The following is a 19,333-nucleotide window of genomic DNA, read 5'->3' on the forward strand; positions in this document are numbered from 1 at the left end:
ATAATTTTTAATAAATAAAAATATTAATTATGTATTTTATATTTATAAATTTTTATAAATTTAAGTATAAATTATTATTGATTAAATACTGACTAAAAATAATAATATTTATTAATTATATAATATTTTTTAAAAAATTATTTAACAAAAATATGATGTGAATACAAAAATTTAACTATTATATATATAAATATATGTATATATATTATTTAATTTATTTTTAATATATATTTATATTTTAATATATATTATATTAATAATTAATTTTATAATTAATTTTTAAGTGTTCACGGAATATAATTAATTATTCAATAATGCGTCGGTAATTATCTTCTAACGACCAAAGGTAAATTTATAAATCGTTGAACTTTTATTTGAAACAATAAAAATGGATGGGCCCATCAGTCAATGCTGTCGAGCTATGAATTATGGGCATTTTTTTATTTGTCGCGGACATATTTTAGTTATTTTATCGATATTTGTTTAATATATGTGTTTCATGTGTTTAATTATGTCTTAATAAAAAATAAAAAAATTTTAAATATATTTAAATATTATTATGTATCAGTATATTTAATTTTATTTTTAATATATATTTTTAAGATAAATTTAAAAATAATATCTATTATTAATTATTAAAACAAAATTTTTTTAAATATTTTATATAATTAAAAAATAATAAAATATAATTATAATTCATCTAAAAAATTTTTATATTATATATATATATATATATATATATTATATTTTTATATTTTATAAAAATTTTAAATTTATGTATCTCATATTTTATACTATTATATCGTGCTCCATATCTATTTTAGTATCTGAGCATCATAATTGTCTAAGTCTCAACCTAAAGTAACCCCACATCTGCTATGGGAGTAATTGATGTTCCTGTGTATCTATCGATATTCAAATCTTGTTTCTAAAGTTCTTTGTCATACTAGAACATCGTGATTCATGATATATTGGTATAATATACCAAATGATGAACAGCACAATTATAATTTAATTTGGAGGTCAGTTTTGGTAAATTTTGATTAATGATGTTTGGCCAAGTCTACTCAACCTGTAAAAATTATGCTATTAATCTGATAATATTTTCAAATTATTAGAATACCTTTTTAGGTAATAAAATAAAAAATATAAAAATAATGAACAATGTTAAGTATACAAATAATTTCCAATTAAATTTCCACAAAAAATTATATCAATAATTTCACAAACAAAGAAACTGCGTTATTTGGAAAAAAATTGTTATTCAAATAAAATTTATGTGCTATATATGTAATTATGTACATATATTTTTTTTTGTAATATTCAACTAAAATCTGTGTTATTTAAAGAAAAATAAAAGGAAAATATTTTATTTTTGAGTGATTTTAAAATGAAATATACATTGGATTCCCCACTACCACACACAATGATAATACTTTTTGAATGAGAAATCAAGGAATCATATTCTCAACTAATCCTATATAAAGAACTGCTGTTTCCGAAACCCTCATTGCCCAAAAAAATTATTTATTATTTACCACTTCATCAATAAAAATTACGAAATTATACATTATGTTATAATTTTAAAGGCAAGAAAATGAAATAGAGGTGGTATGATATATATTTTTTTTTTTGGTCCTATTGCCTGCAAAGATGTCTCAAACTTTCGTTCTCATTCTGGCACTCATTAGTCATTACTAGCAAAAAATGGCTCAGATATATTATTCCCATTTTCCTACGGATATGGAGTGGAAACTGAGAAAAAGAAATTTGCTTTTTTTTTTTTTTGTTAATTGTGACCGCAAATACATAATTTTCATTAACTCGTTTTTGCTGCCTCGAAATGTGAAAATGACTAATGATACATAAATTTATAATAAATTTGTTATATATTTAAATATTTTTTATAATTAAATCCAACTAATTTAATCTAAATGTAACAAAAATTATCTACATATGTATACATAAATTATATTTCTTTTTCACATAAAAAATAGTATTGAAATTTTTTAACAGTAAATTGTAACATAAGAATTTTTTATTATTCTTTTTTTTTGTATATTTTATGTGCTTTTATTTATAAAGTTATGTATTTTTTTAAAAAAATTTTGCATTTATCATCAATAGATAAACCAAATAAAGAAATAAAAAATTACATAATTTTTTTATTTTTTATTTAATTTTTTTTGTTTTATTTTTTTTAAAGAATAAAACAAAAAAAACATTATATTATGAGAGTATCAAACAAAAATAAAAGGAGGAGAAAGAAGAGAAGAAGTTGTTTGAAAAAAATATAAAATAGCAAAAATAGCATCAAAATTTTTTAGTTATGATATATAAATTCTTTAATTCTGATACCGGAATTTCATAATCGTAATATAAAAATTTCTTAACTGAAATTTTACAAAAAAATTTCATACAACAGTTTTTAACAAAAAGTTATTTGACTTCTTTTCTTTTTTTCTGTTGGACATATTTTTCTTTTTTTTAAGAGAGAAATAACAAGAAAAAAAATAAAATAAAAAAGAATACGAATAAAAAGAAAAAGATGGTGATGATGTTGATTATGCAAAAAAAAAAAAAGATAAAAGAAAAAATGATGTAAAAGAAGAAAGATAAAAAAAAAAGGATTATAGTATGTACGTAAAATTCAGTTATTTACATTTTCGTATCAGCTAAAATAAAAGTGGTGCATAAATCTGAGATGTATTTTTCAACTTAGTTAATTAAATTAGTTAAAAAAATTTTTGATGCGTAACTTTTTTTTATTTATAATTTGTTTAAGTCTTAAATAAATTAATAAATATTAATTTTTTAATTTAAATAAAATTTTCAAAAAATTGTCCAAATAGTTACCTTAAATTCATATCCAAAAATCTTTTTTATATTTTTTCTTTATTTATTAAATACTAATAAACCTTTTAAAAATAATTTGAATAATTCATTTTTAATTATTAATTTATTTTAATTGTTGAACTAAATCTCACTAATCATATTATTTAATTAATTAGTCAATAAAAAAAATCAATGTAATTAATTGAATATTACATTTTTTTTTAAAATTTAGTTTTAGATTTTCATTAAAAAATTAATATATTAAATAATTTCTTATTTTTAAGAAAACAGTATTATAGAACTAATTTTAATTAGCTAAATTTTTTATTGTAAACTTATTTTTATTTTTATTTTTATTTTTATAAAAATTTAAAATTTACAATTCATAATTTAATTTTTAGAATTTAAATTTAAAATAAAGTAATAATTTAAGAAAGGTTGACTTTGACTGAAATTAAACTCATAAATTACCTGTGGGGTCCATGACTCTTGGATATGGCTGATGCAGTAGGGAGTAGTGACAACTGACAAGTGAGGTACCCACAAATAATGCAAAAGAAATATTTGGAGTCTGCAGTAGATAGTAATTATATTTTCTTTATTTGCATAAATATTAAATTATTTTTAATAAATATTTTTATTAATATATATAATTTTAAAAAATATAAATATAAATTATATATTTTTTATGTATAAATTTTTATAAATATAAGTGCAACCCACCGAGAATAATAATATAATGTACAATTGCTCATAACACAATGCATAAATTATTATGGGATGAATTATATATGGCTAATTCTATGGTGTTTATGATTTGGTGTCTAAATTTTGTCTAACTTTTTTTTGTAATAAATTTTAAATTTTTAAAAATTATTTATTTTTATATCTTTTAAATTAAATATTAATTTTTAACTCTTTTTAATAAATAGACACCACATTTTAGGTACCATAACATTCACCATTATATATACCCCAAAAATCACTGCACCAATCAACAACACAATAATACTTCTCTCCACACACCACCCTCCACCCTCCAACATGGCCAAAGACGAGGAAAACGAAAAGCAGCTACACATAGTAATGTTCCCATGGTTGGCTTTTGGACACATGATCCCTTACCTCGAGCTGGCCAAGCTCATAGCTCAAAAGGGTCACAAAGTCACTTTCATCTCCACACCAAGAAACATAAACCGCCTCCCAAAACTCCCACAAAACCTCACCACACTCCTCAAATACGTCAACCTCCCACTACCCCGAGTCGACAATCTCCCGGAGAACGTCGAGGCCACAACTGACGTCACATACGACGTCGTTCCGTACCTCAAGAAAGCTTTTGACTTACTCCAACAACCCTTTGCTCAATTTCTAGAATCTTCCAACGCCGACTGGGTCCTCTTCGACTTCATTCCATTTTGGGTTCCTTCCGTTGCTTCCAAACTCGGCATCAAAACCGCCTTCTACAGCATCTTTCCCGCTCCTCTAATGGGCTTCCTTGGGTCTCCTCTCTGTCTCATGGGTAACGACCCAATCCGTACCCAACCCGAAAACTTCACCGTCCCTCCGCCGTGGGTCCCATTCCCTTCCACCGTGGCATTCCGTTACTTCGAGATTATGAGAATATCTGATGTTCTCTCCGATAACGCCTCTGGCATCTCCGACAAGTACCGCTTCGGCGCTGCCATCCAAAACTGCGACTTCGTCGCGGTTAGGGGATGCACCGACTTCCAACCCGAGTGGTTTCAGGTGCTGCAGAATATTTACCAGAAACCTGTTCTCCCGGTTGGCCAGCTCCCCACGACGGGGTTTGCCGGTGGCGAAGACAACGATGCGTGGCGGTGGATGAAGGAGTGGCTTGACAAGCAGGCGCGTGGGAGAGTGGTGTACGTGGCGTTCGGGAGCGAAGCGAAACCGAGCCAGGAGGAAGTAAGGGAGATAGCTCTCGGGTTGGAGAAAACGGAGCTTCCGTTCTTTTGGGTGCTTAGGACTCGACGGGGAACTTCCGACACGGAGGAGCTGCGTCTGCCGGAGGGGTTCGAGGTGCGAACGAAGGAGAGGGGAGTGGTGTGGACGAGTTGGGCGCCGCAGTTGAAGATAATAGGGCACGAGAGTGTGGGTGGATTCTTGACTCACTCCGGTTGGACTTCGGTGGTTGAGGCTGTTGAGAAGGAGAAGCCATTGGTGCTGCTTACATTTCTTGCGGACCAGGGGATCAACGCAAGGGTGGTCGAGGAGAAGAAAATGGGGTATTCTGTGCCAAGGAACGAGTTGGATGGGTCGTTTACGAGCGATGCGGTGGCTGAGTCGGTTAGGCTTGTGATGGTGGAAGAAGAGGGAAGGGTTTATAGAGAGAATATAAAAAAGGTGAAGCACTTTTTTGTGAATGAAGAGAGACAAGAGAGGTACGTTGATGAGTTGCTAAGCCACCTTCGCAGCCACTAGCCACTAGCCACCACCGTATAAAACTCAATACTGTCTTGCAATTTGGAAAAAGTATTAATAATCAGCCTCATGAAGTGGATAAAAGATATAAATACGTGTTATGCAGGCTTATCATATTATATATTGTATAAGAACAATGCTAGGGGCCAGCAATTTTTGATTGTTAGCCATCAACTAGCCATCAATGATGATTTGATGGTGTGAGATTGGTATGAGATTTCATCCAATGGCTCACCTTCCTCTGCTGGTTACATGCTGGCCAAAATTCAATAAAACTGCTGGCCCCTAGACTTTTCCATTGTATAATGTGGTGATGAGGGACGAGAGACGAGACTCAGTTAGCTCTATCTAAACCAAAATAATGGTGATGTTAAATTTGGCGTATGTATGCTAGCTAGTAATGCATTACTGTTGTTTTCTTTTCTTTTACTTAATCATTTTCACAAATGAAAAAATAAATAAAAGGAAAAGAAAATAAAAAAGATGGTGTGTTACACCTTTTTAGCCCAAAGGCAAATTCCTTCTTTGTTCTATATTTTTACTCTGGCCCAAATTGCAATTAAGAAATTACATTTCTCCCAAAATAATGTCTTATACACATTTAGAGCCCAAATAACTATTTACAACTGATTCTATTCTTGTTTCATAACTAGGTGGCCCTGCCCCTCTGAAATCATAGTCTAAAATTTGTCTTTATTATGAGCTCCTAAACCTTTCTAGCCCAAAACAATATTTTCTAACTCCTACCGTTGCATGTTGGCTTTTTTATATAAATAAATAATAAAAATACATTATTTATCAAAATACGCACTGACAAAAATTATTCCAAAAATACGCAGGACCAATTTAGAATAGACGACCGCGAAATGGAGATTCACTTCAAATCGTGTTTGGCGGCGACGAAATGGTTCTGACACCTACAGCAACCATATCATGCTCGGCGTCCACGAAATGGGGGCACTTAGTTCCCGGTGCATGCGAAATGGCCATAGCAAAGGGAGCATCCACGAAATGAACCCAAGTCAGTGGTACCGCACGCGAGATGATTCACCAACGAAGTTGGATGTTGGTTATGCCTATATAAACAATGGTGCACCGTTTACCAAAGGAGTCATCCTATCTCCATTCTCTTCTCTGAAATTTCTCTCAATGTCATTACCTTCTTTCTCTCTAAAATTTTTGGAGTTGTTGATAAAATTTTTTTGTTGTAATGGCTTCGAAAAATATATATGTGATTGTATACTCGGGCAAATCACAATATTAAACCAGTGTGAAAAAAAAATTATATGATTCAATCAAAGCCAAAAATGTAACATGAATCAACCAAAAACGTGTTTTTATGTAATTCAAATCAAACTAATTTGAATTACAAATTAACAGTAATTTAAAGTTGATCAATTCAAAATATACAGCTAAAATTCGTACGTAATTCGAACCTACCTGATTTGAATTATGCATGCAGGTTGATTCAGGATAATTCGAATTATACTAAAAAAATTTAAAATTTGTATTAGTTTGTAATTTAAAATTTAAATTAATGATTTATAAAATTGTATGTATACGTATTATTGTATTCATATGATTAATTATATTTATTAGATTTTTTTAAAAAAATATCGCTTGTTTATTTAAAATAATACTGTTATTTTTTCTAAATCGAATAAATATAGTTAATCATATGAGCACAATAATACGAATATATACAATTTTATAAATCATTAATTTACATTGTTTCTATTTAAATTTAAATTACAAACTAATACAAATTTTATAATTTAAAAATCTAATTATTTAAATAAAATTAAATTGATTAAAAATAAAAATATACTAATACAATTCAAATCGTATTAAAACGTAAACAAGTTTGTTGAGTCTATAAACAAACTTTACGTAAATAAATAAGTTCAGTCAATGTGATAGGTGAATTTTGTGTAAACTTTATGAAAACACAATAAAAAAATTAAATCCTAAAAAATAACAATTTTTTTAAATTAAATTTTTTTATATTTTATAATATAAATAAAAAATCTGATTAACATTGAGCTAGTCCAATATATTAAATAATTTTGTTTGTTTAGTGTAATTTGGATTACATCTCTTATAATTTGAATGAGTGTAATTCGAATTACCCTGAATCAACCTGCATGCATAATTCGAATCAAGTAGGTTCTAATTACGTACAAATTTTAACTGCATATTTCGAATTGATCAATTTCGAATTACTGTTAATTTATAATTCGAATTAGTTTGATTTGAATTACTTAAAAATACGTTTCTGGTTGATCCATGTTATATTTTTAGCTTTGGTTGAATTATTTAATTTTTTTCTCCAGTCTAATTTAATAATGTGATTTGCTCTGTATACTGGGTTCTCTTCCAACGTTAGTCCCATCCCTACTCATGTTAGTTTTTTTTTTTCTTCAAAGAGAATAACACAGATCAACTTACACAAATTTCCTTTGCCACCAACTCGCTGGCGCTACCCTGATGTTGCCCAACTCGTTGGCGCCAGGGTTGGATTGGGCATTTCGTGCATGCCAGGAGCAAAATAGGAGAACTGCACGCATTCTGAAGATGTCAGCTCCATTTCGTTGCCGTCGGACACGATTTGAAGTGAATCTCCATTTCGCCGTCATCCACCCTGAATTGGCTCTGCGTATTTTTGAAATAATTTCTGTCGGTGCGTATTTTGGTAAATAATGTATTTTTATTATTTATTTATATAAAAAAGCCGTTGCATGTTGCCGTCACCTTCACGACCCACAACCTATCGGAAAGTGAATGTCGTTGTCATGTTTTTCTTAGTTTGTTGCCCATTATAATAAGGAAAATTTTATGACGAAGAGGTTTTTATCAGGAGAGAATAATATATATATATAACTTTAAAAAATTAATAAAAATAAAATAATGCATTTTTTTAAATGAAGATCTAATTATTTATAAAAAAATTATATTTTCACTATTTTTTAATATTCTTTTTGATCCGTTCTTATAAGTTCGAAATTTAACGTCATAACTCGGTTTGACCAACTGCACAAAGCGAAGCACGAAATCATCGAACCATATTTCAGAATCAACAAACCACTAAGCTTGGATTCTCAGGATACAGATTCACAAAACGGTTACACTGCTTCCTTAAATAGAGATCAAGTCCGAGTAACAAAACACAGTCAAAATTCACTACTCAGGATAATCATTGTTAAGATATTATTCCTGTGCATAAACTAACTTAAGCATCAGAGTCCTTTTTGTAGTTACTCCTCACTGCTCGGACGAGGCTTGCACTGGTGGCACGATTTTTAGCGAGAGCAGCCGCTCAAGCATCCCAGCAGTTGCCACCGATCTATATCTTGGCCGGAGCCTTAGGCAGAAACATTCGGTTCCCACCGTGGGGCCGAAGAGTTTAACTTTGCCCCATCCCGTTATTTTGATTTTTATAACGTATCCATATCCGTCTTGTATCTCTTTTTCTTTGCAGAAAAGGAAGCATGGCTGATCTCTCGGAGACTCAGCAACATCCTCGAACCAATGCCGACCTCATGGCCGCTAATGCCACCCTCCTAGCGGAAAATTAGCGGATGGCCGAGCTGTTAGCAACAATGCAGAATAATGGAGAACAGAAGGATGACAACAAAAAAGCAAACGCTAATCAGCACGAAGAGCATCAGTCAGAGTCCAACGCAAAGACAGGGGAAACACCCCCAAAAACCGGAAGACGACGAACCAACCCGTTTTTCGAAGAAATAATGAATTTCAAAATGCCTAAGAATTTTACACTTATGACTTTAACACCATATAAGGGGATCAGAGATCCTAAAGTTCATGTCACAAAATTTGAGTCTATGATGTTCCTCAATAGTGACTCCTATACCATCCTTTGCCGATCTTTTCCAACTTTTTTAATTGGAGCTGCCTTATTATGGTTTCCTAATTTGCCTGCAGGATCCATAACCAGCTTTGATGAGTTCGCCAAGATGCTCATCAATCATTTTGCAGCGTCTAAAATTTATGTGAGAGACTCGGACTACCTCAGCACAATTAAGCAAGGGCAGCACGAAAGGCTAAAAGACTATATGACACGTTTTACAATAGCAGCAATGGAGATCCCTGACCTTAATCCAGAGGTATAGTTGCACGCTATAAAGAGTGGCCTTTGACCTGAAAAATTCCAGGAAGTTATCGCTGTGGCAAAACCAAAGACGTTGGAAGAGTTCCGAGACAAAGCAACTGGACAAATCGAAATAGAGGAGCTCTACAAAACTCGGAGGAATGAGAGACCACCGTCTAGGAAGGAAGAAGAAAGACCTTACAGGTCCCAGAATAAAGATTCCAAAAAACCCTTCAAGCTAGTTCTGAAATTCGATTCATACACCAAGTTTAACACCAAAAGGAAAGACATAATCAAAGAAATCTTTCACAATAAGCTCATAAAACCACCAAGTAGAGCAAGTACATACCAAGATCAAAGGTATGTCAACAAAACCAAGCATTGCGCCTTTCACCGAAAATCTGGCCACACCACGGATGAATGCGTGGTGGCTAAGGACACATTAGAAAGGCTGGCACGACAAGGTTTGCTGGATAAATGCATCGGCAGGCAAGTACGGAAAGATCCGTCAACTTCGGACGAGATAGAACATGTAACGACCCAACTTCTAGCACGTCATGACCAATGCTAGCCACTAGGCGATACTACACGGCTTTTCCTAAAGACTCTAGACCATATATTAAATATATACAGATGAGCCTGTAGCGCTAATCGAGATCACGTGTCAGATATATAGATATAAAGAAATAGATAAATAGTTAAATAGATAATATATACATGAAGCATAGAAAATACAGAAAACATAGAAATATCATGCATATATGCCTGAAGGCTCATTTAGTACATCATAATTCACACCGGGTTACGTCATTGCTTATTCATGAAAATATTTACAAACTCCATATTTATACTAACAGGCCTCGACTCACAAGAGTCACCCTATTCTAGGACCTATTCTAACTTGTTGTTTATATAGGTATTTACAAAAGCACCTAGCCCTCTAAAAGTCTATACAAAGCGAGGGCAAAGACAACTACTACTACTGCTACTATTATAACTACTGCTGGTCATCGATCCCTAGTAGCTGAAGAAACATAGAAGTACTGTGTGGAAGTAAGAGAAGTCGCTCTGACCCTCCGGTAATACTACTGCTGCTCGCTAGTCCCAAGGTAGAAAACTCAAAGAAGATCTCGCCAGTTTGTATCTACGGAATGGGGAAGTAAGGGGTGAGAACCTAAGGTTCCTAGCAGGGTACTACATAGGAATCCTATGAGGTTCTGCAGCCTAAGTCTAAGATTTTGCGCAGTTAGGTCGGTAAGTCACACAAACAAGTACAAGCACAAGTATATAGCAGACTAGTAAACAAACATAAAGTACAGGAAGCAGAGACAAAATACAATCACAGGTACAAATAAGCAACCACAAACATAGATAATATAGCAACCAAGTATGATGCATGTTTAGTCCTATGTAGGCCATGAACTCATGTGTCTGTTGACTACCCGCAACCCGATGTTACCTAGGAACTAGTCCTAGATATGGTTTCCCAATTGCTTCCGTCCGTGTATACGTGTCGATATGGTTAAGCATACCACCAGGCCGTGACAACAGGAAATCATCGCAAAGCTTGACGCCATAATATACACACAAAGGGGAAACATAGTTTTAGCAATTAGTGGGTAAATACCCGCCTCCAAACAACCTCTAGCACCTTGGGGTTTACAATTCTTTTTCCGCGGCACATCTCAATATACTTTATCTCTAAGGGACTTCTCTGCCCTTCTATTTAAATAAAATTTATGTCCGGTCCTTTCTTAAAATATCTCAGCCTTGTCACATTTTACCATTTTGTTCTTGGAATTTTTGTACATTTCTAATTTTACCCTTTTTGTACATAACTTCGTTTTTCTAATTTTCTTTAGACTTTTATTGACACTTTCACCACTAGTGTACTTCATTATTTTATCCTCATATTTTTTCTAAAAGACCTTCTTACCCTTCATTAAATTAATTAGTAATTTTTAATTTTGATTTTATGCCTAAAATTACTAATATGTCCCTAAGTACTCTAGTTTATCATTTAACCTGATTTAGCGTCAAAATATTACCGAATTAATCTTAATATTTTTCTATGACCAAATTATCCATAATACTTTTAATTAATGTCATTTCACCTTTTATTAATTTATTTACTTATTTTAGTTACCACTTTTTACCGTTTTACTTATAACTTTTACTAAAACTTTTATTTAGACCCGAAACTTTATTATAATTATAATTTTGACTCAACTAATTTATATAATTACTATCTTATCCCGTAATGTTACTAAGTTTAGAATTTTATTAATTTTTTTATTTAAATTACATTTTTAACTCTCTTTTTATCCGAAAATAACCATAACACCCTTTTTATTTTTACACCATTATTTCATAGAATTAAAAATCAGTTTTCTAACCTTTTTTAACCCTTATACATGTGAATTTCATGATTATTTAGTGGCTGGATTTTCAAGAGTATAGTTTTTCATTTTTATCCACTTTTAGTGACTTTTAAGGCTTGAAACTTAAACCCCCAAGTGCTCCAAATAATTTCAATGATTTCAAATATTTCCAGAGGCAAATAAGCTTCATATATCACTCAAATAATAATCCAAAAATAGAGAAGCATCACTGAATTTCTAGAATTAAGAATCAAGCACAAAATCACCATAAAGTGGCTCATATGAACACCAAAAACAAGCACAAACATATTCTAACTAATTCTAACCCTTACCTCTTATGTAATTCAGTTAGTAAACCTTTTTCACACTAGAAAACGTGCACAAAAAGGCAGAAGCACAACTGGTGATGGTGCAGTTTCATTTTTGGCCAAAAGTGTCGCAAAAACGTCAAAATTCAACCACTTTGAATTCGAATCTCTCTAACTCCTTATGCGTGCTCTATGGATGTTTCAAGAGGAGTTATCTAACATGGAGGAGAGTAAAAATTCATCACGGCTACTATTTTTTTAAAAAAAAAAAAGAAAAAAAGGAGAAAGAACAAGAGTTTACCTAGCCGAAATTTCGAAAAAAACGCAAGGATTAGCGAAAACGGACAACCATTTGTGCTTGTATGGTTTGAGTCCTTGAAGAATACATGAAGAATAATGGAAGAAGAGTTGAAATAGCGGATGGGACGCAGAGAATAGGTGCAAAAAATTTTTCTCTTTCTCTCTCAAGAATTCGGTTAAAAGAGTGTAAAAACGTATAAAGTATTTTGTGAATTTAGTGGCCAATGCCTTCTTAAATAAAAAATCAAAGTCTTGCAGAATTTATGATGGTAAAAGTGGCTGAAATTTCGTGGTCCAGGTCTGGGCTTCAATAAATAAGGGGCGTGAAAATGAGGAAGCTTGGTCAGCGCAAGCGTGTCGAGCTTATCCACAGTTAACCGCTGTTAATTAGTTACTTGAGGTTAAAAAACACACTAGAGGGGGGGTAACATGCAGAGATAGTCTCGGCCTAGAGGTTGAAAAGGAGATACAAGTTACTTGGATGCCAAGTAAGAAGATTTTAGGTCTCTAAGAGTCGTTTGCGAAATACTAGTCAGAAATTTGATTCGGGTAACCTTTACCGTGCTATAAAATAATTAATGGCTAATATTTATTCCTAAAGGATTAAATCATAAATGGATTGCTAATATAAATTTTGATGCACATTTAGTTGGGTAAAAATTATTTTTACCACTGATTCTGAGATTTTCGGTTACTAGAGTTTTTTTCGATACACGCAAAGTCGTCACTAAAAGTGAAGTTCCGTCTCAAAAAGTCTCTAGTGAAAAAAATAAACCAATGAAAAGCTAATATTTATTATTTACTAGTCAAACTTGACTTAGGGGATTAATTACCCTCGTAAAGTCAATTTTGACCATATTAATGACTTTTTTCTTAATTTTTTTCTTCTTTTTTTACCATTGGGCCAGCCTCTCTATTTTTTATTAGGCCGTAGTCCAAACTTTTGTAAAATAAATTTAAAATAGCCAAAAAAGTTCGTTTACTGAAAATCAGGTTCTTACAGAACACCTGAAGTCAAACCCCAAAAAGTTTCAAATGGCAGAATAGTCAACCACCAAAGAAAGTCATCAATTACATTTCAGGAAGATTCCCGTGCGGTGGAGAAATGAGCTCGGCCAGAAAAAGAAGTTACGGAACCATGTTAATAATACAGGACGAAACACCATCTGATTCACTCATACCCAGAATCCATGATATAACGATCACAAGCAAGGACTTTGAAACCAAGACTCCTAACCTCGACGATCCTGTTGTAGTCTCGATAACAACTGGAGACCTCCTAATCCAGAAAGGCTCACACTTGCAGATGATTTAAACAAGGTAAGGTTGACAGAAGATAAGGATCAATACACTAACATCGGTTCTACTTTGCCTGCAGGATACACACAGCTGATAACAGACTTTCTCTGAGCCAATGCCGACCTATTCGCATGGACCCCGGCTGACATGCCGGGGATACACCCGGATGTCATATGTCATAGGCTGGCCTTGGACCCCAAAGCTCGGCCAGTCAAACAGAAGAGAAGACAACTCGGGAAGGAAAGAACCAAAGCAGCAACAAAGGAAACACAAAAATTGATAAGTGCAGGATTTATCTGGGAAATACAATTCACATCATGGCTGGCAAACGTAGTGATGGTCAAAAAGAACTCAGGAAAATGGCGAATGTGTGTGGACTTCACCGATTTAAACCGAGCATGCCCAAAAGACTCGTATCCCTTGCCATGCATTAACACGCTCGTCAACAACACTTCTGGCTATTAAATACTAAGCTTCATGGATGCATATTCAGGTTACAATCAGATACTCATGCACCCCGCTGACGAAGAGAAGACAACCTTCATAACTGACCAAGGCAACTTTTGTTAGTACAGGGTCATGCCGTTTGGCCTCAAAAACGCTGGTGCCACCTACCAGCGTTTAATAGACAAAGTATTCCAAAAGCAAATCAGGAAAAACATGGAGGTATACGTGGAGGACATGGTAGTTAAATCAAACACCGAAAAAGAACACCTGACCGACCTCAAAGAAATATTCGACCAGTTAAGAAAATAAAACATGCGGCTCAACCCAGAAAAGTGTGCGTTTGGAGTACACGGAGAAAAATTTTTAGGGTTTATGCTCACTCAAAGGGGAATAGAGGCAAATCCCGACAAGTGTGAGGCAATCCTGAACATGAAGTCACCATCAACAATCAAAGAGGTGCAGCAACTCACAGGAAGGCTAGCCGCTCTATCAAGAAAGCGAAGCACGAAATCAGCGAACCATATCTCGGAATCAACAAACCACTAAGTTCGGATTCTCGGGATACAGATTCACAAGACGGTTACACTACTTCCTTATATAGATATCAAGTCCGAGTAACAAAAACACAGTTAGAATGCACTACTCACGATAACCATGGTTAAGATATTATTCCTGCGCATAAACTAAATTAAACATCGAAGTCTTTTTTACAGGTACTCCTCACTGCTCGGACGAGACTCGCACTGGTGGCACGAATTTTAACGAGAGCAACTACGCAAGCATCTCAGCGATCGCCACCGATTTATACCTCAGTCGGAGCCTTAGGCAGGAACACTTTCCAATAAACATGACTCAAAATTCACAAAATATGCTGTTTTTAAAAATATTATTTATACATTAAAATTAGTTACTAAAATCAGTTTTTAATATATTTATGTATAAATATATGTATAATTTAATTTATTTTTAATATGTATTTATATTTTAATATATATTTTATATTAATAATTAATTTTAGTATACACGTAATATAATTCTACGGTTTTTGTTTCAAAATCGAACTTAATTTTATTCACATAAATGGACACCAGAAATTACACTTATGTCTAATATTTTTTCTTAAAGTTTCACTTATGCCTATACGGTAAGAATTTTGAGGTTACGGGCTTGAGATTAATCATTACTGTGTAGGTATCATATAACTAGGTAAATCTTTACATATAACTAGGTATCACTTTTTTAGTTTTTTATTTGTAGGCATCATACTGAAATGACACTACTAAACAAGTATTTTATCTGGGCGTTGGATCTGACTTTCAACATAGACAATAATCCCACCAATAATGGACATACAGGACCGACCACTAAAATTTAAGGGATCTTTAGATCATTGTATGTGTTATTTAATTGCTGTATACTTTTGGTATCTTATTTAATAAGAAAAGTATACGAAACTAAGAAGTGATTAGTCAAAAAATAAATAATTTAATTAATTTATAATTATTTTAATTAATTTTATTCATTTATATTATAAAATATTTGTACTTAATTGGTTTTAATAGAAAATTCAATTTTGAATAAATATATTGAGGTATTCTTGTCGGATATCACGGTAAAAAGTCCAATAAATTTATTTTTGAGTCTTATTTTTTCTTTCTCTCCATGGGGTTAGGTAAATTTTTGTTTTTAATCCAAACAGTGAAGAAGTATCAACTTCCTCCATCCAAGGCATACTCACGGCACATCTTTATTGGTAAACATTCGTTTCTTAACGCCGTTAGCGGTGCTGCGATTTATCGTGGTTCTAATTCTTTCGAAAAATAGTGTAATAATTTACTATTCTTCTCATCAATTGTCTCCACACTATCAATCAAATCATTCAACTTCCGTAACTTCTTCTTCGCATCGCACCACCATGAGTCCTCCACTATCTACGTAACGTCGTCCAAGACATCGTCGTCGGCTACCCTGCGGTCTTCTCCTCCTCCTATGTAATTTTGATGATTCTTTTAACTAGTTTTTTATGTTTCTTTTTCTAAATTTCGGACAATTTTTTTTATTAGTTTTCGATGATTTTTTTTCTATGTAGTTTTGGATGATTTTTTTCTGTGTTTATATTTTTTTTTTAGAATTTGAATGATTCTTTTTATTAGTTTTGGATGATTCTTTTTAATATATTTTGTATGTTTTTTTCTTAGGATTTGAGTGATTCTTTTATCTTATGTTTTGGTGTGTTTTTTTTTAGAATTTCGATTTTTTTTAAAAAATAGAGTTTGCGTAATAAATAATAAAAGGTAAATTAGAATAAGAAGAGATGATTAATAATCATTAATTTTGTATCGTTTAAAATATAAAATTTAAATAATTATTAATTAATGATTATTAATTAATATAAAGTGAAATTTAAAACCGCTTGTTGGATTATGTTTTACTAAATCTCTCTTGATTTCCTAACAAAATTTTATTTAATATAATCGAACAATTAATGTGCATGCACTTAGACATACACATTATTAAACATATTGATCAGAATCAAACTCTAGACACTAATCAAATTATTGAATTATTAGTTATTGATTTAATAATTAAATTATTGATTCAACAGATTGATACTACGATTATAATTAAATAATTATATAAAATTTTATTTTTTAATTTGATTATAAATTAATCATTATTTTTATATTTTAATAATTTCTAATTAATTCATATTTATTATATATTTTAAATATTAAATTAAAAAATAATATTAATAAATATTATAATCATAAAAATAAAAAAATATTGTGATTGATAAATATATTTTTGTTAATTTTTTATAATTTATAAATATCTAATAAAATTTAATATATATATGTGGTTGCGTTTCTGTTGCCACGTTTATGATGACTACCAAAGGCTATGGGTTGACTATTTAATGAAATGCTGACAAGTGGTTTTTTTTTTTAGTGGTATTATTGACCTGGTCTCTCCTTAAAGACATTAAATATGGTTAATTTTTAGGAGATTCTCCTATAAAAATACGTAAAATGTCTTTTTGTAAAGACGTTTATGTGTCGTATTATTATTGGACGTATTAATAAATCAGTTATTTTTAAATTTCCTAACAAATTATAATAAAACCAATTTTTTTTATAACAATAAATCTAATTTTTTAAGGATCTAATTGTATTTTTAAATTTTTAGGGATTTAAATGTCCGCAAAATAAAAAATTAGGAATATATTTGTCTTTCTATCAAAGAATTTAAAGATATTTAGACTGTGTAATTTGATTGGATCAAACCAGATCTAATAATTATAATTTAGACAATTAAATTTATCATAATTGCTATAATAAATCGATTTTATTCTAATTTATTAAAAATAAATTATTAACCGATTTAATAAAATTATCTAATAATAACATGACACATGTAAACTTTTTTAAAAAAAAATATTTTTAATGTCTTTATCAAAAAGAACTTCCTAATTTTTATTCTTTTACCTAGGACTTATATGCAAATAGCAATAGGTGATGTTCCAAGATTAAGAATGCGAAGCCGTGGAATGACTTTCATCTATTGAAAGAGTTGTATGTCGGCCGTTACTGGAAAGGGACGAACTGTGTAGACGATGTCGTTAGAGAAAATTTGCTCCAAGTAAATTGGTTATGTGCCGATTGTTGTCGGCTTATTTTCGGTACCTATAGCCGAAAGTGAAAGCCAATTGTGAGGTCAATGAGTTGGTTATTGATGAGTTAGGGGAAGATGATAACATTTGTGCGTGTGTGAAGGCTGATATGCATTGTAAGATTCGAATGTTAGAGTTATTCCAATTTGTTTGAGCCGAAGCAGAAGGAGCTAAGTGTTGCAGATGGCCATAGATAGAAGTTTGAGGGCGTGGCATGGAGAGCTTGATGAAGAGTAGTTCATATTTTTTTTATTTTTTGACCATTTTTGAAGAGTGTTTGTTGCTCCAAAGGGGTAATATATTTTTTGTCCAAACAAGATTGGGCCTTTGGTTATTTTTGGTTGGTAAGATATTTTATTGTTAATATTTTTGGACTCACAAATCCTAAACAATTAAATATTGAACTGACTTTGAATAAAAAAAAAAATTGAACTGAGTGTTTTTCTGGAAAAAAAATAAAAGAAAATGCAAAAAAAAAGGGTGAGGTTCTTCGTAATGAAATTGTGACTTGTGAGAGTTAGAAGCAAGAACACAGCCGTTGAAACATGAAGCAGCTCAAATCAGACTCGGGTTATACATGGAATACATCCTCGTGACCACCAATCACCGTCGCATACTCTTTAAATGTCAAACTAATGCGACAAAATAAAATAAAAAAAGTTAGACATATCGATTGTAGACGAACGGCCACTAAAAGTTATCACCACCTGTGCTGCCCACGGTTTCAACCGTAGAATTTCACAGCTACCTCATCCTCCATTCGATTACCAATGTTTTACTGAGCCACCCCTGCTACAATAAATCGTCCAAGACCACCACAAAATCCTAATTGAATTTTCCTCGTCAATTTTTTTATTCATATTTCTATCTTTTTTTTTTAATTTTGTTTAAGAAAATTTCTATAATTTTAGATCTAATCACACCAACGTATTTACCATGTTTTGTTAATAATTTCACGGTCGTTAATCACATGAAAGTTAAATTCAAACAATTTTTTCCTATGTACGGGTACTGCATTAATTGGTGAAAAAAATATAGCGATTGTAACCACAGTACAGTTATGGTCACTGTAGATTGCACCTACCCCCTCCCTCTTTATATATATATATATAGAAAAAGTATAAAGAAAATCAATAAACAATATAATTAAAAAAATTAAAATTAAAATATTTAATTAGGTAATTCATTAATTTCTAATAATATTAGATTTTGAATTAAAAAAAAAGGTTTGATGAGCGTGGAGCTAGTGGTGAAGCTTAGTTCAGACAAGGGATGGCCATGACTCCCCAAATTTTTATTAAAAAAATTAGTAATATTTTTTAAAAAAATAAAAAATAGTTCAGTTGGCTAAAATAATTTATTATGACTTAAAATACCAAATTTCAATCTTTATCTCTTGCTTTTATTACACAATAATTTTTAGTTTTAAATATTCAAAACATATTGGATTTGGACTGAATTGAGTGTATTCGCATTTCGCAGCTCTCTATTCAATAAGCAATACTCCCTCTATCTTTGAGTTCAAATATAAAAAATTAGG

General features: G+C 31.5%; 2 protein-coding genes across 2 annotated transcripts; both read left to right on the plus strand.

The window, feature by feature from the left end:
• Nucleotides 1-3,847: 3,847 nt before the first annotated feature.
• On the plus strand, nucleotides 3,848-5,709 carry LOC130966947 (UDP-glycosyltransferase 91A1). The gene has a single exon (XM_057891768.1). The coding sequence runs from the start codon at nucleotides 3,880-3,882 to the stop codon at nucleotides 5,278-5,280; it is 1,401 nt and encodes a 466-aa protein (XP_057747751.1). The 5' UTR covers nucleotides 3,848-3,879; the 3' UTR covers nucleotides 5,281-5,709.
• Nucleotides 5,710-8,858: 3,149 nt separating this feature from the next.
• Nucleotides 8,859-9,959, plus strand: LOC130967093 (uncharacterized). The gene is made up of 3 exons (XM_057891915.1): nucleotides 8,859-9,138; nucleotides 9,223-9,404; nucleotides 9,453-9,959. Exons 1-3 carry the CDS (start codon nucleotides 8,859-8,861, stop codon nucleotides 9,957-9,959), a joined length of 969 nt encoding a protein of 322 aa, XP_057747898.1.
• The last annotated feature ends 9,374 nt before the right edge of the window (nucleotides 9,960-19,333 follow it).

The sequence above is a fragment of the Arachis stenosperma genome, chromosome 3 (assembly GCF_014773155.1).
Source record: "Arachis stenosperma cultivar V10309 chromosome 3, arast.V10309.gnm1.PFL2, whole genome shotgun sequence".
Lineage (NCBI taxonomy): Eukaryota > Viridiplantae > Streptophyta > Magnoliopsida > Fabales > Fabaceae > Arachis > Arachis stenosperma.